Source organism: Macadamia integrifolia, chromosome 5 (assembly GCF_013358625.1).
Source record: "Macadamia integrifolia cultivar HAES 741 chromosome 5, SCU_Mint_v3, whole genome shotgun sequence".
In the NCBI taxonomy this organism is placed as follows: domain Eukaryota; kingdom Viridiplantae; phylum Streptophyta; class Magnoliopsida; order Proteales; family Proteaceae; genus Macadamia; species Macadamia integrifolia.
Genome location: NC_056561.1, coordinates 20569483 through 20591727, shown reverse-complemented (window position 1 = coordinate 20591727; position 22245 = coordinate 20569483). Strand labels below are relative to the sequence as shown.

General features: G+C 36.8%; 2 protein-coding genes across 2 annotated transcripts in view; one reads left to right on the top strand and one right to left on the bottom strand.

The window, feature by feature from the left end:
• Nucleotides 1-10952, bottom strand: part of LOC122078820 (probable aspartyl aminopeptidase) — a 24710-nt gene extending 13758 nt beyond the window's left edge. The window contains exons 1-7 of the mRNA XM_042644965.1: nt 10707-10952; nt 10410-10545; nt 10241-10319; nt 9905-10107; nt 5685-5757; nt 3725-3838; nt 3343-3498 (exon numbers count right to left, since the gene is read on the bottom strand). Of these exons, the coding sequence (XP_042500899.1) occupies nt 3343-3498; nt 3725-3838; nt 5685-5757; nt 9905-10107; nt 10241-10319; nt 10410-10545; nt 10707-10797 (852 nt within the window). The 5' untranslated portion in view covers nt 10798-10952. The remainder of the gene's footprint in view (nt 1-3342; nt 3499-3724; nt 3839-5684; nt 5758-9904; nt 10108-10240; nt 10320-10409; nt 10546-10706) is intronic.
• Nucleotides 10953-11208: 256 nt separating this feature from the next.
• On the top strand, nt 11209-22245 carry LOC122078821 (COP9 signalosome complex subunit 3-like). The gene is made up of 11 exons (XM_042644967.1): nt 11209-11545; nt 12124-12239; nt 12332-12578; nt 12857-12914; nt 13024-13113; nt 13626-13691; nt 20258-20347; nt 20488-20646; nt 20774-20895; nt 21199-21271; nt 21745-22245. Exons 1-11 carry the CDS (start codon nt 11361-11363, stop codon nt 21811-21813), a joined length of 1275 nt encoding a protein of 424 aa, XP_042500901.1. The 5' UTR covers nt 11209-11360; the 3' UTR covers nt 21814-22245.

The following is a 22245-nucleotide window of genomic DNA, read 5'->3' as shown; positions in this document are numbered from 1 at the left end:
TGATGCGATCTAGAGATGGTAAGGCAGTGCCCCACCTTATGTGAAGTGGTGCCTTATGGGTTTTTTTTTTTTTTTAAAACACATTTTAAAATTACTTGACGAAGATTCCAAACATAGATTTTTTATTGGTAGGTGTATGATTTTATTAACACTTGAGATGTATGGGATCGGCTTTACTCCACCAAAAATAACCAAAACAAACAAAATAAAAACACAATTCACAAACAGGGTTTGGATTTTGTCAAGGGTTTTAAGAAAGGGCTTTGAGAAGGAATCAAGGAATAAGGAAGAACCAATTATCTAGGCGACCATTTTGCTCTGGCAGCGGTGAGCTTCATTCTTCATTGACAAAAGTAGAAATATAGTGGATGATCTTAGAGCTTAGACACTCATTTTGGCATCATAGAGGTAAGTATAATAAATACTTATATTTTTTATGTCTTCTTTTCTTTATTTTTATAATTTTGCTTCATAATTATGTATTTATATTATATGTTAATATGTTCTGATGATTGATGATTGATGAAGATGAACTTAGTTTATTCACTTTATTGATTTGTTTTCTTGATGAATATCTTACATTGGTATGAATATGAACCTTTAATATTTATTTAACATATGAGTAATAGGATTCAACTAGGATTTGAGCCAAATAGATTGGTTTTATAAAAAAAATTACACATGAACGCTTTAGTCGATAAGACGACGCTTTATGCCCGCTTTATCACTAAGGCGCTCCGAAAAACCCTCAAACGCCTCCGTCGCCTTACCGCCTTAAAAACTATGATCTAAACCAGTATTAATCCGATATTGAAAAACCGAAATAAAAAAAAACCAAACCGGACCAAAACCGAAATTGACCGAAAATTGAAGTTCCTTAATGGATTGGTTTTGGTCTCTCTGATTCCCATATTGAAACCGATTCAACCCGATCGAAACCGAACCGAACCGACCGATTGACACCCCAACTTCATGGGGTATAGAAGGCCATGGCTGGCTTCATGAAGAGAAGAATATAGAGGAAGTTGGACAAAGCAGAAGGTTCGTGGAGAGTTTGAGGAGGTAGTGTTTTGAGACACCAAGCACCATAGGATTCATATGATAGTGATGAGGATCAAGGATTAGTATCGGTATAGGTCGCCGTATCGGTCGGCCAAAAACATGATACGTATTAGAGGGTATCGTATTGTATTGGAGATACACACATAAATGGATAGGAAACACCTTTTTATACACTTTGGCATAAAAAATAGTTAAAAAAAGCTATATATAACATGTATTATGCATAAACACTAAATTGAGAGTATCACACTGAGAATTCCAAGTTTGTAGTTGTTTATGGGTGTAAAATCCTTGTTCTAATATTGATTTCCAATTTAGTTAGAGAGAAAAATGGCTGACAGCAACTTTAGAACAATAACCCCTCTCAAAAAATCATGTTTTACAGAAAAATGACCCATCTTGGCCATTATATGACCGTAGGGGGCACCATATCGGCACATATCTTACCGTACATTTCACCTCGATTTTAATTTTTAGAATATTGATGTGTATTGGTGGCGTATCGGTATGTAACGAACGATACATATCAATACAAAAGGATTTTAAAATTTTCATGTAGTGTATCAATGGTACTGTATTGGTAAGGACCGATAAGTACGATAGGTACCGATCTTTAAACCATGATGAGGATATGCCTACTGATGTGGAGACAAAAGTAGAGGAGAGACAAATAAGACTTGCTAGGGCCGCGAGCGAAGTTACACAATTGCATGAGCAAGATAGAGCCAAAGAGTTCAGGGAGGAATTGGTTCCTCTAGATCAGCTGCACCAAAGGCTGGTGGTAGTGGTTTCGCACAGAGTAGAGATGAGGGGGACAAGAAACAGCAGAAGAATAAAAAAAATTTCCCTACCAACAGTCACAGAGTGTGAGAGGAGTCGCAGTAGACAAGGATTTCATTGGCATCCTTGATGAGGATCCTGCCATTTTCAGGAAACAATATTCTAGGCAAAGAAAGATTAAACACATGTGGTCTGACTGAAAGGACAAAGTGGGTGATGCCATGTCCAAGTGATTCTTCTATCATATTTAATTGCTTTTATTCTAAGTTGTGTTTTCTCGCACTAAATTATCTGCGGAAAAGGTTATATAAGAGAGAGGATACAATAGACTACAAGGTACACTAGCAACCTAAGTTCCGAAGCCAAAAACTACCATTTTTTTTTGTCTGTGTTTTTTTCTTCAATCTAATGGTTTGAACATGTGTAATCATGCTTAAATAGGCTTGCCCAGAAGTTTCAGGGAAAAATTCAATTGTTTAACCACAGAAATGGGCATTTTGTTATTTTTTTTCCCCGAAATGTGCAAAAATTCAATCCAAATCTTGGTATTTCGCAAAACATTTTGGTTTCGACCAAGGGTTCGAATTTTTAAACCTTCGATACAAGATACAAGCAGAACATATTATTTAATGCTGTATCATTTACCATAGGTTGAATAGTTTTCAATGCCCTAACAATTGCAGTTATATTGACAACAATAATATATGGAAATAATAAGAAGATGATTTTGAAAAGCACTAGAGCTTGGGCATGTGTTTTGCAGTTTCAGAGCCATCATTATATGTTTGGTGATCATTAGGTATTCATCTCTTATGGTAATTTCAATTCTAACCTTTCTTGTCTTCCACTGCATTGTGTGCTTATGATAAATAGGTTTGCATGTGCAATCATGTAATTTAGCAATACCTTCCAGTAGGTGTAATGGATAAAAATCCCATAGCTAAAAGGGAATAGTGGAAAATTACAGCATTAATTGATTAAAGTAGATACAAGATACAAGCAGAACACATTATTTAATGCTGTATCATTTACCATGGGTTGAATAGTTTTCAATGCCGCCCTAACAACTGCAGTTATATTGACAACAATAATATATGGAAATAATAAGAAGATGATTTTGAAAAGCACTAGAGCTTGGGCATGTGTTTTGCAGTTTCAGAGCCATCATTATATGTTTGGTGATCATTAGGTACTCATCTCTTATGGTAATTTCAATTCTAACCTTTCTTGTCTTCCACTGCATTGTGTGCTTATGATAAATAGGTTTGCATGTGCAATCATGTACTTTAGCAATACCTTCCAGTAGGTGTAATGGACAAAAATCCCATAGCTAAAAGGGACTAGTGGAAAATTACAGCATTAATTGATTAAAGTAGAGGCATTGGAGATCATAAGGTTAGCTTGATGTATGATACGGATATATAGACTGTGCAGGAATGCCTCTCTCTCTCTCTCTCTCTCTCTCTCCACATTTTTGTGATAAGTAGCTAGAATACTGACCTTTAAAGAGCAAAACGACATGCAAAGGTTGTCAAGCCTTCCTGAAAAGATGAATTCTTTCATAGAACCAGCTGTGGTGCTTGGTTGAGTATCACATAATTGTAACTCAAAATCACATATTTCATCTGGTTCACATCCAGCCTGAGCTGCAAGCAGCTGGGGAAAAAAAGAGAAAAATAATAATAAGAGAAGGTATAATCAGAATAGTATACTAAAATCAGACTTAAATAAAAACCCAGTATTTCCAGATGCCCAACCTAAAGCCTTTGACATGGTTTTGTCCACATTCTCACTCTTTCACCATCCACCTAATTATCTAAGTTCTGGAAACTAAAACCATTATTGGAAAAGAGAAGAGTACTGCTAGCAAAATTTTATCAACCTCTAATAGAAGTGAATGATGCTTCATGTTTTCACTGTTCCACTTCTCTTTTACATCACCTTGGGCTCCATCTTCAACTGAACCATTCTCCGCCACCACCTTATTGAGTTCAGCCTGCAATTAAGCATCAACAATTCAGGGCGAGAGAAGTAATGAATGACACACCAACTGCATGCATATTTCTATACCTTCCTCTTAAGGTTTTAAAAAATTTAGCCAAATAGCTACCTACAGTCCACAGCATAAAGTCAAAGCTACCATGACTCAGGCTGCATTTGGTAATGTTTCTGTCCCAAAAATGACGTTTTGTGTCAAAAACGGAAATTTCAGTTTCTATATCAAAATGCCCTTTTTTTTTTATTTTTTTTTGGAACGGTGGAACTACCTTTTGTCATTCTGTCAATTCTCGTTTCTACCTTTAAAAAAAAAAAAAAAAAAAAACAAAAACAAAACAAAACACACCATAAATGCACCAAACGCTTTATTCCGTTTTTCGTTCCCATAAAATGAAAAAACTCCAGAAACATTTTTCTGAAACATTACCAAACGCAGCCTCAATGATTGGTTATCTATGATTATGATATGTCTCACTATAACAATGTCCCTAGTCCCTACATTCTTGAAAAGATCCCAGCTTTTCTGTAAGATGTGCAAGGAGAACAAACTATGAATGGTACCATGAGTCAATGAACGAAATCAGTAAGCTGTTTCTATAATCTTATGATTGGTTATCTCTGATTATGATATGTCTCATTATAACAGAGTCCCTAGTGCCTTCATTCTCGAAAAGATCCCAGTTTTTCTGTAAGCTGTGCAAGGATAACAAACTAAGATGATTTGATGCGTGATATTCTATTACTTAATGTTGGATTATTTTAGAAGGAAATTGCACAGCAAAACTGTAAAGAGAATGACTGCATTACTTATTACTGGACCAACAAAGTGTCAGATACCATGGACAATAATTTTAGCAACCCAGAACACCTACAAAAGTATAAATAACCAACCCAATTAGATGTTGACAATTTCAAGAGGGACGACTACAAGACCAATGCATAGATATGGCACTCCAATGAATTGACAAAGCAACATAGGAAATAGGAATTCATAATAAAACTTTTAAGGAAGGATAGTGCTTTGAGTATGGCCAACTAATATAATGGAATGCCTAAGGATCATCATATGGAGAAGAAGAGTGGTTCAGTTTGGTAAGTAGTTATTGACACTTTGACCCAATGTAACTGATTACAAATAAAGCTGTGGTCAGTTTGGTCAGTTTGGTACGTACTGATGTGGACCCAATGCAATTGATTACAAATAAGACTGGTCTCAAAGATAGGGTCAAAGCCACTTATATCAAGGTAGAAAGGAGTTGAAATGAGATGATAAAGAGAGGAGTTAAATGAGGAACTACCCCAAGCTTTAGAGAGCAAAGGAATACATGGGGAACTAAACAATGAGACGATGAGAGATTGGAGAAACAACAAAATAAGGGTGACAAGGGTATTAGGACCATTTGGTCTTGTTCAAGCTGATATTTGATAGAATTGATATTTAGATGGAGCCCATATGGCAGTGGGTTCCAATCCATTTATAATCATACATGTTGCAACTTATTAGGGGCCCTAGAGCATTGAAATAAATTTTTAGCCCCATATCCAAGATATTGCCATTTCTAAACCAAAACACCTTATTAGTTATAACTAAACATCGACAATCTCTTGTTGATCTCTAAGATGCAAACATAACTAACTACAGATAGCTCTAGGAATGACATTTTTAATTGAACATCCTCAAAAGTTAACTTGTTCAGAAAAATTTACTCGGCAAAACCACAAAAACTGTACAGATATGAAAATATATCCTCAAAACATCTCGGGAACCAGGCTCAAAGAAATAATCACAAAATCACAAATAGACAACTCCAAACAGAAATTAATGTCCACAGTTTCAAAATCACCTTAATTGATGTCGCCAATACTGGAATGAGATGATTGTGTGTGTTCACTTTAAATCCATCATCATTAACACCTCTGTTCAATGACGAGGAAACAAAAACACCATCAGTAGCAATAGTATAGAAGAAGGCATAGAAAGGAAAAGGACGTTGTAAACCTGATGCAGATCAAAAGAACAAGAAGGCCAGAAGCAAACCAGACGATCAAACTAGACCAAGAATGGACTAATATGTGTCATTTAAGTGTCTCATATGGGCCATGGGCTTAATATTTTTGTGTTTACCATCGCAATGAGCCAATTCTATGAGCCCAAATATTAGAGATTATAGTTCAGTTACAAACCAGAATCTAAGCAATCAAACCAAGGGAAGATAAGGAGAGAGAGAGAGAGAGAGAGAGAGAGAGAGAGAGAGAGAGAGAGAGAGAGAGAAGAAGGAAGAAGCCGCTAATTATCAAATCACGTTGATTCAGATTAGTCCAAGGCCTGATTATTTATTTGTCCCACCAAAAAAACTTTTTGAATTTCCGGTAGAAAGAGATTTCGCTAACAAAAAAGCTTTACGCTGCCCAATACCACCCTTTTTTCCAAATATTTTTACGAATATGCTTTTTAGACATAGAACTACGTTTCTTTGGAACTTCTATTCAAAAAAACCTTCTGATCAGTTAAAAATAAAAATATTAGTGAATGTAAACCATTCATCTTATAACTTATAAAGTTAAACAAAATTACTTCACGAATGAATATAGGACAGATATTTGAATGCTCGCTCGGGTTAGCAGGGGACCTGCTAGACAGAAATTATCTAACAGCACCCAAGTGTGGAGAGAAGCAGCATGTGATAGTGTGTTGTTATGTCTATTGCAAGCCCCTCCTCCCTTAAAAGGGTTTGGTTGGGACTAAAATACCCCTAACCTTACTTATTACAATAATAAGTAAGAAGCCAATAAACAACAGAACCTGATAGGACAAAACTATCCCTAGACCTTCAACACTCCCCCTGAAGCTAGAGCATATAGGTCACCCATGCTCAGCTTGTTATAGCAATTGCGAAAACTAGAAATAAAGACTTAGGCTGCATTTGGTAACATTCTTAAAAAACGTTTCCGGAGTTTTTAAAAAACGGAATAAAGAGTTTGGTGCATTTATGGTGTGTTTCTTTTTTTTTTTCTGAACAAAAAGTAAAAAAAAAAAAAAAAAGGGAAAAAGGCTGCGTTTGGTAACTTTTCTGTTCCAGAAATGACGTTTCGTGTCAAAAATGGAAATTTCAGTTCCTGTGTCAAAAAGTCATTTTTTTTTTTTTGGAACGACGGAACTACCTTTTGTCGTTCCGTAAATTCTCGTATTTTCAGTTTTTTTTTTTCCAAAAAGAAAAAGAAACACACCATAAATGCACCAAACGCTTTATGGGAACGAAAAAACTCTAGAAACGTTTTTTAGAACGTTACCAAACGCAGCCTTAGTCAACACGTCAACTAGCGTATCTGAAGAGGAAACAAATGGAGAGTCTCAACTAGCTTCTTCAACACGGCATCTCGAACAAAATGACAATCCACCTCAATATGCTTGGTCTATTCGTGATAGACTGGATTATTGGCAATATGTATAGCTACTTGGTTGTCATTTGAGCCACATTAGCTTGGCAGTAGTCTGAAACATGGCTCTGTATTCTGCTTCAACATTTGACCATGCAATTTTCGTTTGTTTCTAGCTTCTCCATATAACCAAATTACCCCCAACAAACATACAATATCTTGCAGCCGAACGACGATCACTGGTTGATCCAGCCTAATCAGCATCTAAAAAAGCAACTAACTCCATATGCTTATTGGGACAATAAATCAGCCCCTTACCAAGGGCACCCTCCAAGTAACGAAGGATCCATACAACTACATCCCAGTGAGCTTTTTAAGGAGACTGCATTGAATATTCCAACTGTAAAAGAAAATCTCTGGTCTAGTAACTGTAAGGTATATTAGTTTCCCGACCAAACTCCTATACTGATGTATATCTTTGAGAGGATCACCATCAACACCAAAATTCTGATGAGGGTCCATCGGAAGCTACCCGTGTTAGAATAAAGATCCAAGACATTTCCTTTGAGACATATTGATGTCTTTCTTGCTTCTCACAACCTCAATACCAAGAAAACAGTGATCACTTAGGTCCTTGGTATGAAAATATTGTTGTAAATATGTTTTTACCTCTGCAAGACCAACCACGTCATCACCAAATATGATGATGCCATCTACATAGACAACTAAGACAACTAGCTTACCCCCTCAGTGGTGAAGAAACACCAAGTGATCTCTACAGCACTGTGAAAAACCACAAGACACCACTGTAGGACTGAACTTATCAAACCATGCTCTGAGCGACTGTTTGAGACCATAAATAGCCTTACGTAATTTACAAACCTGAGTACTATTCTCCCTCCGAGCAACATAACCTGGAGGTTGCTCCACATAAACCTCCTCACTCAATACAGAAAAGCATTTTTAATGTCTAACTGAAATAATGGCCAATCAAAATGAACAGATGAGAAATAAGTAAATGAACGGAATACAGTCGTGCAATAGGAGAAAAGTCTAGAAATAGTCAACCCCATAAGTCTGTGCTCTACAACGGAATACAGTCGTGCAACAGAACCATGACTCAACGCTCTACAACTTTCCAGAAGACCCGATTGTCCAACTCAGCCATGTAAAAAGACCAAAATGCCCCTAGACCTTTCCGGTGTTGCAAATTCCTCATACGGAATCGAAACATGACAAAATCAAAAGCGTTGGAAAGATTGGATTTTTTTCGTATCGTTATATAGAGAAATTTTCTTCCAAAAAATTCATCTTCAATGCCGAAACTACCCCCGACTGTCACAAAGTTATATTTTGACCGCGGATGCCATAACTTTTTCATATGGTATCGGAACCCCACGAAATCAAAAGCGTTGGACTACATAAATTATAATATATCTTTTTCATGAAGAAACGGTCTTCCAAAAATGCCATTTTCACTGTCAAAAATGTCCCCGAGCGTAAATAGGTCAATTTTGTCAATTTTGACCCAGAAATCCGCACCACCTACCATGGACGTGTCAAACCACTCCATGCACACCATGTGGCTCTGTTTTCTCATCAGTGACACTAAACGCTACCACATCACCCAACTGGTGACGTCATCACTGCCACGTGGCCGGGTTGCCAACAAGGACAACCATAAAACAACATTATACCCCTCTAGTGCAACTAAGATTGATCTATATTCTATTCATCAAGTGTTCTATACCCTAAACACAGAACTCAACATGAAATTCGAGTTCATCTGGTCACCTGATTTCAATTTATGCTATTTTTCCATAATCTGGATTTTTATTCTTTGAGAAAAGATTCTGTTTTGGCACTGTTCTGAGTCTTCATTTACATTTCTACATTAAGGGGGTCATACCCACTACAAATGATTTGAGAAATAATTTAGCCTTGATTTTGTGAGTTCTATGAGAGACAGAGCATGATTTTGTGGGATTCAAAACTGCTCTACTATGGGATGCATAGGAAAACCTTGGTAGGTGCCCAGGTTGGAGTTCGTGGGTTCCTTCTCCACATTTAAGTGTCTTTCTTCTTCTCCTTCTTCCATTAAAGTTTTAGACCATTTCTCTCCTTGGTGTCCTACGGTAGCAACATACTTGTCCAAGTTTCTATTTTCTACACCCTCTTCTTTCTTTGTTTCCTCGGTTACTTATTTCATTCCCTACTTTCTATTTTGGCTCCACTTGCTATTTCTCACACTAGCAAGTGTGAAGTTACTAAATCTATCCTGGGTTTCTATTTCGGTGACTTTCTATTTTTGAGACTTTTGCCCCATATCTTCCAATCTAACTATTAATTTTGGCAACTTTCTATTTTATGAGTTTCTAAATCAAAGGTGCTATGTGTGAAGTAGCTAGATTTTGGTTTCAATTTTGAATCCCTAATCCCTAGGGTGTTGGATTACATGAGGTTTTCTAACCCTAATCTTGAGTAGAATACCCCATTAAAACCCTGTTATCAAATAATACAAGTTTGCAGAGTTCGGGTGAGGAATGAAAGAGGAGATGTTCATGAAGATGCTATTATATCCACCCCAGAAAACAGAATCTTTAATGTCATGTAAAATGCAATGAAGTGTTTCACCCAAAAAAAAAAAAAAAAAATGCAATGAAGTGGGCAAATCATATTTTTAGACCTGTCTAAGTGAATTGCCAACGTAGGAATCCTCATTATAGGCTCGTTAATCCTTACAAGTTGATGCATATAAGACGCAGAATCACCCTTTCCTTTCCTTATCATCAGCCTGCCTGCAACAGTTAAATCGCGATCAAACCACGTATACCACAACCCACTTCCGTATGTCTGGACACCGACCTCCAAATATCCTCCTTTAGCTATCTGAGATAATTTCACCAAGGGTTGCATGACTATGTATTTAAGATTGGCTTGAGGATACAATTGAGTAGTTTCTTCACTTGCTAAACTCCCAAAGTGAATTTAATCCGAGAAAGACAAGAGAGAAGGGAATCACCTTTGAAATGGGCTTGAGTTTCAGACATGGACTGTCGGTGTGTGCCCCAACAATATGAAATCCGTTTCCAGCAACATATCTAGCAAACAATTCCGCGATTTCAGAGACAACTATCAAGAACGAAGCCAATGTACAATAAATGATTAACCCAATGAATCCCTCCGTTTACTTTTTCCCGATCGCAAAAGCAACAATGGTGGAGTGATTCCTCGTGAAGAAGTATTTCTTCCCGACTTGTAGTTTCCAGTCCTCTCTTTCTGAGACTTGCTCGAATCCTGCGTTCTTCAACCGCTTCTTCGCCTCATCTGTGACAAAAGCAAAGTTAAAAATCTACTGGGGCCTGGGGGATATGCAATCGAAGTAAAACGAAATCATAAGGTTCTGGAATTCCGTTCATATAATGGACTTTATTATCAATAAAAAAAAGGTCGGAGAAAGAGAGAGAGGTGATTGTGAGAAGTATTACCAACTGCATGGAAGGCCGTGGGAGAAGCGTTAAGAAAGTCTATAAGTTCAGAAACAACAGAGCTTGCTTCGCGCTGTTTTCCTTCCGCCATTGATATTCTTCTTCGACCTGCCTTCGCTGAGCCCGAGTTGTTACGAGGAGGCAAGCATCAAGCAGAGACCTCGCGACGCAGACGGCGAACACCTGTTATCGTTCTCGTCTGCCCTGTGAGCTAATTTTAGCAAGTTCTATTTGGGAAAGAATTTTGAACAGATACGATCATACGACCAGGGTTTTAAAACTCGGAATCGATAATCGAATCGGCTATGCTATTTCCGATCCGAATCCACCGGAATTGGTCAGAGTCAATCGACATGAATCGGCCGTATCATCTGATTCTGATACGAATCGGTATCAATCAGGTTTGGTTTAGGTCTATTATTAGGCCAAACCATTCTTACCGTACTAGGTTGGTCGATTGAGCCCTGCCGAGTTAAATCGGAGATTAAAAAAAAAACCCTTTTCCCTGCCATACCGGGAAACTGCAAATAGGCCCTTCCTCAGTCCTCAAACTGAGAGAGAGAGAGAGAGCTATTTTGTGCGTTTGGGATTCTGGATTGAGACTTCAGAGTCGAGAGAGAACAGCCGAAGAAGCCGAACTCGATTCACTCTCGAATGGAACCCATAGAAACTCTGATCTCCTACATTCAAGGGTTTTCTAGTAGCGTTGATGATGTTTCTCATCTTCACCACCTCTTGAAACAAGCCGAGGATTCTCTCCAATCTCAGGGCTCCCGAGTAGCCCCTTTTCTGGAGCAGCTTGATCCTTCCAAGCATTCTCTCGGCTATCTCTACATCTTGTAAGCTCCCCCCTCACCCTTTCTCTCTCTGTATGTATTCTGTTATCTTCTACTTTATCCCTCCCCAGGTGTTTGATGTGTTCTGTTTGATTATCACGATATTCTTGTTTCCTGGAATTTCCGAAATCTATTATATCACATTGATCGTGTAATGAAATATTTGGTCCAATAAAAACTGGCTTTTGATCAATCGATAATTTGATTAAGTGTTTGGAGGAAACTGAAAGCAATTTCATTGTACTTCCTCGCTTTAACGCGCTAGTATTAATGTTTTCTGGAGATAGGATCACTTAGATTCTTATTTTGTGATTGTCTTCCTCTTTTGGGGTTTTGCGTTTTAGGGTTGTCTCTAAAACTTCTGGACTTGTATTATGCTAGCATTAACTGCGTGGCATTAGGGTTTGGTACTTGAATAGCATTGCTGTTGGGTCATGTGTATCATGGCATAGGGTCTTAGGAAGGAGAATGGAGTCATTTGTAGAAAGGGCTATCGATTTGCAAGAGATTGTGTTAATTTTTAATATATTAGTTGTGCCTAGTTTATTGATTGAGCTGACATCCTCTGCTTTTGTTCGTAGGGATGCATATACTTCTGCTTCGATCCAGAAAGAACAGGCCAGTGAGCTTGTTGTTTGCATTACTAACTTCATCAATTCTTGCTTGCCAGAACAGATACGGCTGGCACCTGATAAATGTAAGTAACCTTATGGTTGAGGGAAGTTTATTCATTAAAAATTGCCTACCTTACTTCCTTAACTGATATTGGCTGCTTTGTTGTCTCTTAAGTTACATGTGTGTGCAAGAGGTTCAAAGACCAAGTTTTGCTGCTTGAAGCACCAGTACGGGGTGTAGGACCTTTGCGGACAGCTGTCAGAAAGCTTCAGCCTTCTTCTGAACATTTAACTGCTTTACATCCAGATTTTCTTCAACTTTGCTTAATGGCAAAGTGCTACAAAACTGGTCTGTGTGTTTTGGAAGAGGATATATTCGAGGTGGATCAGCCTAGGGACTTCTTTCTTTATTGTTATTACGGGTTAGAGACCTGGCTTATAGACTTCAGCATTCTAGACGAATAGAACATCACTCTTCTTTCATGAGAAGCTAATTTTTCTCTTTTAAATTCACGAGGATATTATCAGTCCTTAGTTTTATTGGGTTATGCTGTTTGCCTAATGTTAGTAGTTCCAGTTTCTTTTCTTGCCCATTTATGTTGTTGACCATACTGCATCTCTAAGTTTTGGTTTAGTGTTGGTGTTTAGTGTTAGTGTGTTGACCCCTGCAATTGACAAATGATGTTTAAATTATTAATAGGGGGATGATATGCATAGGACAGAAGCTTTTCCGCAAAGCTATGGAGCTCTTACACAATGTATGTAGAAGACCTACTGCTATTGCTTATTTTTTTTATGATTTCTATAATGATAATGGCCATTAAACTTATTTGACCTACTCAATTATTCATCTCTATTCATGTACAGGTTGTCACTGCACCTATGTCAAGTACAAATGCTATAGCTGTTGAAGCATACAAAAAGTACATCTTGGTTTCACTAATCCATAATGGTCAGGTTGGCTTGATTCTTCTTTCATTCTTCTACTTCCGGGAATTGGAATTGTGTCATTGTATGGTTTTTGAAGAAATTGATGCAGTTTTCTCAATTATTTGATCTGAAAAAAATTCTCGCAGGACCTTAAAACTTTGCTTTAACTAGAGAACAGTGCTTTATGTTTGACGAGTGATAAAGTTTTGAAAAGAGTTAAGAAACGGAAAAATCTTGGTTTTAAATTTGTATAGATGTGCATTGGGCAAGTTGTTTTGGTTTCTTATTTCTCTTTTATTGAAAGCATCTCTGTATTTTTTGTTAAATTCATCTAAAGGTGAGTGATCTTAGAGGAAATTCCAGACTTCATTTGTTTATTCTACCATTATTATTATTTTGCTTGGTCATTGTTACAACTTACAAGTACTTAGCATTGATAATTCTTGATGTAGAAAAAACAATTAATTGTTTGATATTATTTCTTTCTTTTTTGGGATCGAATGATTCCCTTTATTGAGCTATAATACTTTCTGTGGCAGTTTTCTACTAGTTTCCCCAAGTATACTTCCTCAGTCGCTCAAAGGAGTCTGAAGAACTTCTCTCAGGTACTTATCTAATAACTATTGCTTTTGGTTTCATTTTTGTCCTGTTTAGAACTCATGTCTATCTTCTTACATGTTCAAGATGATACTTTGTTATAATAAATAAAGGAAGACAATATGTGCAGTTTTTTTGTTCCAGTTTTGGGTTTTTCACATTCTTTTATTATTGTTTTATGTTGAATGGATTGGTGCACCACTCCCTTCAATGTTCCTTGGTCTAAATAATGCTATCTAATCGTGGTAAAAGAAATGCTATACTAAAGGATACAAGTTACATGGTCTTGGGTGCTGGCCATTTTCTCTATTTTTTTTTAAGGCTTGTTGGGTCCTCGAGTCCAAACTGCTAGGAATTGCGCTAGATTGGGCATCATGATACTTGCATGTTTTAATTCATGTGACTAAGGGGAATTCGAAGTCTTATGTAGCTGGGGAGTTCACTTTCATACTCGGATTCTAATCTGCCAACTAAATTTTAACAAAAAGAGCAACCCAATGCACGAGGCTCCAGCTACTGCAGGGTCTGGCGGGGCAAATGTATGCTTTCTTAACTCCTGCTTTGCAGCAGAGGCTGTGTCCAACTAAATTTTAACACTCTTAAATTATTGAGCATCTGCATGACTGCACAGTTTATTCAACTATGATAATCAAATAGAGCCTGATTAAATTCTTATTTTTCCATTATATATGGGACAGCCGTTGCAGTATTACAATCTTGGTTTGGTACTTGACTCAGGATTGGGATTTTACTAAATTAATTAGCTTGTTATTAAATTATATAATTTCTGTCGTTGAAAAGCGAAAGAAAAGGAAATGGACATTGTACCAGACTAAGAATGCTTGATGTATAATAACACAAAGGAAGGATTCTGAAGGCTAAGAGGAATCTAATGTCAGGGTTTGAGAATATATCAAGAATATATGTGATTGGGTTTCTGTTTATGAAATTGTGAAGATTTATATGATTTGAAAACAGAGAAAATTCTGCATTTGATGGATCCGAAAGAAATGAGAAAAATCCTGTTTCTAGTTTCTAGCCTTTTATGACCGGTAGAATATCTAGGCTTTAACATGGGAATAACATTGTAATCTTTTGTTGATTTATCTTTCTTTGGTAGGAGATAGGGGGAAAGTAGTTTCCTAGTTGCTTTTATTTGCCTATTTAGAGTTGGTTTCTAGTTTTAGTAGTTTTAATTTCTTATATATGCTGTAATTAGATTTGAGAATGAATTGAATTGTGAATTATCTGGTGCCTACGTGGCCTATGTGTGGCGAGCTTCTTCCCCTCCCCCTCCCTTGTCGATCTCTCTTTCTCCCTCTCATCCCTCCTTTTCCCCTTCCCCTTCCTAACTCTTTGTGCGGCTGCTGGTGTCTACCTTTCCCATCTATTCTGCCTCCTTTGTCTCAGTTCTCTGAAATTACCTTAAGTGGTCAGTTTCCTGGCGACCATTTAGCTTTTCGTATTGAGGATCGATCTCTCCGGTGTTCACCTGTTTCAGTTTCAGATTTGGGGGTTTCAATTGACACCCATATGCAACCTATTATGCTGGCTCTCAATTCAAGAGCCTGCTGGGGAGTTATAACTTATAATAGAGTTCAGGTCTGATATTTCTTTCCTACAGCCATACATTATTGCAGAATAGAATATCAATTATATTGACCTTCGCTGGGGCTGCCATCTCTTGTGCTCGGTAGGGCCAGGAGCTAGGAATATATTCCTAAACTTTCACTGAGATTGAACTTCTATCACCTTAGTTTCATGGATCACATGTGAGAAGGGTTGCCGCTGGGGCCATTGCTATGGAGGAAGATGACACTGTTCATCTCCTTGTTTTAAAACCTCATATTTTGATTTCCATGAATACCCCTATCTTTGTTTCCAATTTAGCCTCTACCCATTAATTAGTTTCTTTCCAACTTTGTCCTCAACCATTAATTTTAATACTTGTTTTGTCCCTGCCCCATTGCCTTCCTAAGTAGGCCTTAAGATTCTGTTTATTTACAAAAGTGCCACTTTCAGTAAAAAACCCAGTTTATTTACAGAATTGCCATTACATATCTTATTTGAGTTATTCAACACTTGGTGGGCCTATAGCGAACCCAAATAGGATTTCTGGATTCCACGTCATTAAGTCTCACCTCCTGAGAGTTGCATACCTCCAAGAGAATCACATTAAGCACCAAGCCAGAATCTGGGCAAGCATTAGGTTTCATTAATTATCCATGATAGGCAATTACAATTAAAGAGTCCAAAAAGTTAGTACAAGTTCAATCATGTCTAAGCAAGATATGACCAGGTTACATGAGAATTTGGTAGCCCATAAGATTTCAGTTTGGAGTTTCATCTTTTTCTTATCTATTTTATTTATATTCCCCTTTATTCTGGTTACCATTTCTTTCGCTATTGGTGTATTATCTTATTTCAAGGCTTAAATGTTGTGGACTAATTTATAATAACTAGAAAGGTTGAAGTCTAAGTTACGAGTCAGTTAGCCATCCTGTATACTCAAGAATCAAGAGGACACATATTGGGTTGGCCCTGTCAGATTAATAACTTGTTACTCTTGGCCGTAACTCTCCCAAATCATGTCCAAATTGCTAGATCTTTTGTTCATTAGGTGGGAGCCTCTTCAATACTGAAATTAAGAAGGGTAGCATTTCCACTCCATGAGAATAAGGCCTGAATAAAAATGATGGGGATAATACCTTTCCTCAACTCAAACTTTTAAAAGACAGTAAAGACTACCATAGTACCATTCATTAAAAAGATAAAGCTTATGGCATCTGAAATTTGGGAAATAATTAAAGCTGAGTATAAAACTAGGCAACTAACCCAAACTAATAGTAAAATTGAGTTGACTCAAATCGATTGTCAAGCAAAAATTTAAACAGTAAGAATAAATGTAAGATTCCTAAACACCTTACAATCTCAGATAGGTATATGGGGAGAAAGAAGACATCATTCCACTAACCTAATATAGGAGCAGATTCAGTGACCCCCCCCCTCCCCTCCCCACCCTACCCAACTTGTTTTACCTAAGGTTTGAAGTTTTGGGTTTGAAACCTGGCTCAAAACCAAAATATTTCGCAATACTGTGAAAAGACCGAAACTTGGTAAGTTTTGGCTGCAGGTTTTGAGGCCCAAATGGCCGAATTAGGTCTCGAAACTTCTAGGAAACCCTATTGTATGCCCTCAAAACATAGTGGAACCCCTTAGATTGTAAAAAAAAAAAACACTCAACATGGTAGTTCGGCTTCTCACCCTGGGGTTGGTAGTGTACGTTGTACACTGTTGTGATGCAGATTCATCACCAAAATAGGCTTGTTTTATTAGGAATAGTCTAGCATTGGGTTCCATACGTGTTGGGCATTTGATCTCATGTGTTTTGAGTGTAATAGACCACTCTTATGTGCCTAAACTAGGGGTATTATGGTTTCATACTGGATTATTAGTTTGTTTCATTTTTCATTAGTTTCCTTTTAAGTTGGGTTTAATTTAAATTATATTTGTTTTCTTATAAGTCAAGTCATTGGATTTAGTTTCTAATTTTAGTTGTTAGTAAGTATTCTATACTTCTATTAGGAGGCCAAATTAAGGTTTCCTTTTGAGGAACTTACTATTTTGTAATTCCTTCCCCCATCAACATTATATATAAAGAAGAAGAGGCTCCTAAAGACGGAACGATTTTGATAAACAAATTAATGGTTGTTGCTATTATCTTCTCCATGAAGAGTTGTCTTGTGTTTGATCGAGGCTGATGGAATTGGTGTTTGATCCAATTGACTCTCTACGGTGTGAAGCCCGAGAGGTTTTTCTTCTTCAAGCTATTTTCTTCTTCTTCTTCTCTCAACTTAGTCCACGCGCTACAGGTACTTAAAACTATTTCCTCTCTCAGTTGTGCCCAGAAATTCAAAAGCTTCTATTTTGGTTGCTAGTTACCCAAAGCAGTTTCAGCCATCAGAATTGGCTGAAACTTGGGTCGAGTCATCCTCCCATCTGGACCATCAATCAACCAAAAGATCTAGTCATTCTGACCGGCTATTAGTGAGATAATTAAGATCTCCCAAAAACCCTGTTATAGTGATCTGTTCTGTCCATGGTTCGAGAACTCGAGCGAAACATGCAAAATTTCGCATGTTTCGTAGGTATCGACTAAGGTCGAAACGAAACCTTAGGGGATTTTAAAAAATCACCTGTTTCAACAAGGTTTTGACCGAAACATGGGAAATTTTGACATTCTCTTGTCCATTTTTTCTCCCAAATGTGGAAAACTTGGGGAAACAGTGGAGATTTTCATTTTTTGGCATTTATTTATTCCAAATATCATTTAAGTAAATGTTTTTTTAAGATATTATTCATAAATAAGGAAATACCCCCTATTTGAATCCAATAAAAATAGTTTAAAAATCAAATTTCTAAAGGATAAAAAGTCAACTCCCCAATCCAAGAACAAAAATTGGATTTTGGTTATAGGGGCGATTTTCAACTTTTAAATGTTGTGGTTTTTCTCAATTATAAAAATTTTATAAATCTTATAATGTTAAAACATTGCTAAAAACCAAAAGTCCGGTAAAATAATCTTTTGTTTTGATATCTCTAAAATTATTTTCATTCAAGCGATTTTAATAGCATTCGCGCACTTGAAAATAAGTTTGACCGGAGCATAAATGTCATTACAACTCAGATTTAAGTAATCTTAGCCTTGCTAGAAATGTGGTTTTTTGTTATATCTAATACAAAAAGTTTCATGTAAAAATAAAAATCATTTGACCAATCAAACTTGTTATAGAACAAGAGCATTTCTCTAAATGTTAATTCTTTATAACTTAATGTGACGTAATGTTGATTTTTTATGATTTGATGTGGTGAAATGTTGATTTTAATGACTTGATATGGCTTAATGTTGATTTTTTATGATATAAAGTATATATAGCTTACTAAATAATGTTAGAAAAGATAACATGTGTGCCTTGAGGGTAGTGAGTCACTACTTGGATGGAACCACCTAGACACTCTACTTGGAATTGAGTCACTACTTTCGAGTGTTGAGTAATTGAGTCACTACTGTTGAGTGTTGATAGATAACTGTTGATAATGTAATATTTTTATCTATTTTGGATCAGTTGGATTATGCCTTATGTTTTGATGTAGATTGTAGACTATATATAGTCCTTATGTAGTAAAGTTTCAGAATTTAAGCCAACAAGTCAACGTAATGATTATCGAACCTTTGGTTCACCACACAAGTAAGACTTTATGTATGTTTTTTTATGAAACTAATGATGTGAATGTGTTAGAAATGTTCAAAATAGGCTGTACATAAAAAATCAGACAAAAAAAACACTGTTTGGGGGTTGAAACCTAAGTTTCCACCATACCGGAAAAAAAAATCGCCAGTATCCTTGGAATTTCCCAGGTTTCAACGAAATTTCGGTGTCCCCAGAGGTCGAAACCCGATACCGTGAACCTTGGTTCTATCCAGGACGGAAATTGGTAGAGCTGCTTGTGATCATATGGTTTCCTTTGATATTGGCCTATGAAACTATGAAGAAATAGGCCTAATACAATCCCTGATAAGGACCTGAGATCAGGTTCCTAGCCTGATCAGAAAACAACTTCCTGTAGAGATCGTATGGCTGCACTGTTTTCTATTTGGCCTACTCTCTAAACCTGAACTACTGTGCACTGCTGGAATGGTTATTGGTTGTTCTTTGATAAGTATCCTGCCGTTTGAGATTAGGTTGGCCTTGCCAATCCTAGTTTTACATTAGTTGTATATACACAATTTGGTATTAGAACACACTTGATTTAATTAAAACAACTAAAATATGCATTAGGAATAAATAAACATAAAATCAGAAACCTGTTTATAGTTATCGAATGTTATAAATGATTCATTGCAAAGATATGGGAATAATTTAGCCAAAAATCACAAAATTGAGGTTTTCTAGGAAGCTTCTCTTTGTGGAGTCGAAACTGTTGAAAACTAGTGAAACAATACCGAAACCTGAAACGTATTGCAAGATTTCGATCAAAACTTTGAGCTAAACAATTCTGAAAACCCGAAACACAATGGCAAAATTTTGACCGGAACTTAGTAAGACCCAGGTATCATACCTGGTTTCATTTCAACCTTTGTTGAAACCAAAAATTTTCACGAAATTTCTGACATTGGTTTTAGCATGATTAAAGAATTAGTGGGTCCACTTTAAAATTGTACATTGCATTTGCTAGTCTTGCGTCCCTTTCATCGTGCCTTGGTAATCTGTAAACTTTCTTTTGCGTAGGAATTTTGAGAATTTTGAGAAGTACCAATTTCATGTAGCCACGCCAAGTAGTTGGTTTGATTGAGTTGATTAGATTTTGATGGAATGTGCAATAGATGGAGGATTTGAGGTTGACTGATTGGAAGTAAAATCTAGAAAGAGAAGAATTGGTTAAAGTGCAATTTTTTGTGTGGTCCCTGTAAAAGTTGTCTGTATGTTTGTGTTTCGGGAGTGCATATGCCTAACCCTTGTTTTTAATAGTGTGTCCATATTTTTTAAAACAAGCTATGCTATTCGTTTTGTAGCATTACATTGATTTGGCAAATAGTTATAGCACTGGGAAGATTGCAGAATTAGAAAGCTGTGCTGCGGCAAACAGTGAGAAGTTTGAATTGGTGAGCTCTCTACAACTTCCATTTTGTTCTTCATCTCCATGCCTTTGACATGAACATTGAGATCCATCATGACGTGTACTGCCTGAGTTTGGCCTTGTCCTGTCTTTGTCTGAACTCTGAAACCTTTGAACTTTTATCAGGACAACAATCTTGGATTAGTAAAACAGGTTGTATCTTCTCTATACAAGCGAAACATCCAAAGATTGACACAGACATACTTGACTCTGTCACTCCAAGATATTGCCAATACGGTGCACCTGAGTACTCCTAAGGAAGCAGAGATGCACGTGCTTCAAATGGTAGCCTCTAGTTTTGTCTCAATTATAAGAACTATCCAGTGCATGCTACCTGTTGTTTATTCTGAACCACTATCTAATATAGGTATTGTCCCACACACCCTTCCCCTTTTCCCTCCCCCCTCTATAGATTCAAGATGGTGAGATATTTTCTACTATTAATCAGAAGGATGGAATGGTCAGCTTTCATGAGGATCCTGAACAGTACAAGACATGTGAGATGATTGAGGATATTGATTCATCAATTCAAAGGTATGCTGGTTATGAAAAAATTAAAAATTTCAGAAGGTATGCTATTCTAAAATATAAGCAAGTTGATATTCTAAACTCATAGATCCTTTCATATGAATAAGCAATAATAGCTTTCCATTGGAAAAAAATGGGTTGGAGACCAGAGCCGCCCCAGCCCACCTCAAAAAACAGACCCACTATTTGATGGATTCAACCAAGAATACTTTTTATCTTTCAAATCTATACTAGATGAGTAACCAGGAAAGCATGTATGGAAAAGCTGAAGTGTGATTGAAAGGATCTTTTATGCAACTTTGTTCCCAGGATGATGGCACTGTCAAAGAAACTGAATGCTGTGGATGAAGTTATCTCATGTGACCCTGTTTATTTGGCGAAGGTGTGTTTCATGGATACTTTGCTTCTTCCATAGTTTTTGGGTTAATTTTTGTAGGTGAATTATTATTATCACAAAGGTTTGTTATTTTTTCAAATGTCATAAGGCATTGATTCTACCACGTGGACAAATGATGTGCCCATTCCGACTATTAGATAGAGAGGACATGGTCTAGATTAGCCACGTCAAATTTCATAGTCTAATCCAATCAATTACCCCCTTTTGTATTGGCAGGCATCTCTTATATGTCCATGAAAAAAAAAAAAGAGACATTACTGTAGACTCTCCCACCTCGAAGTGGGAAGACGGTTTAGATTAAAAAATATATATATAAAAATGAATGGCTCAGATTCTTCTTGTAATTTTAAGAAACATCAACTTCCATTTTTACATAGATAAGTGCTTCTTTTTTTTTCTTTTTTTTTATATATTAATGTAATCATTAATTTGTTGATCAAACAATGCTGTGGTGTCAGGCTGGGAGGGAGCGGCCCAGATTTGATATTGATGACTTTGATACTGTACCCCAGAAATTCAACATGTGAAACATTCAGTCCTAAATCGTATATATTTGTCAGAATACTCGAGCAGCTGATTAGTGCATATTGAGGAGAAGAGATGCTATGCTACATTGCTACTGTCGATCGCACTGCAAATGCCAGTCTCCATCTTGCCAATTCATTATGGGGGTTTCCAGCTGTATAATGTTTAAATAGCAGTAAGGGCTGGTCTTGTTTCTCGTTTTATGAATTTCATTTTCTTTTCAATCTTTTTGGATGTACTATGGAGGAGGGAGGAGGGAGGAGATGGTAGAGATCATTATTAATGTCCTGATTCTGCCAAGGACTTCTGCGGGGTTTTTTTATTAATATTTTAGCTGTCTTATGGTCTTACCTCACAATACTTTGGTACATGCTAACCGTACAGGTTCTTCCCTCTTCATAGTAGTTCATTATTAAATTTTACGAATTTCTGAA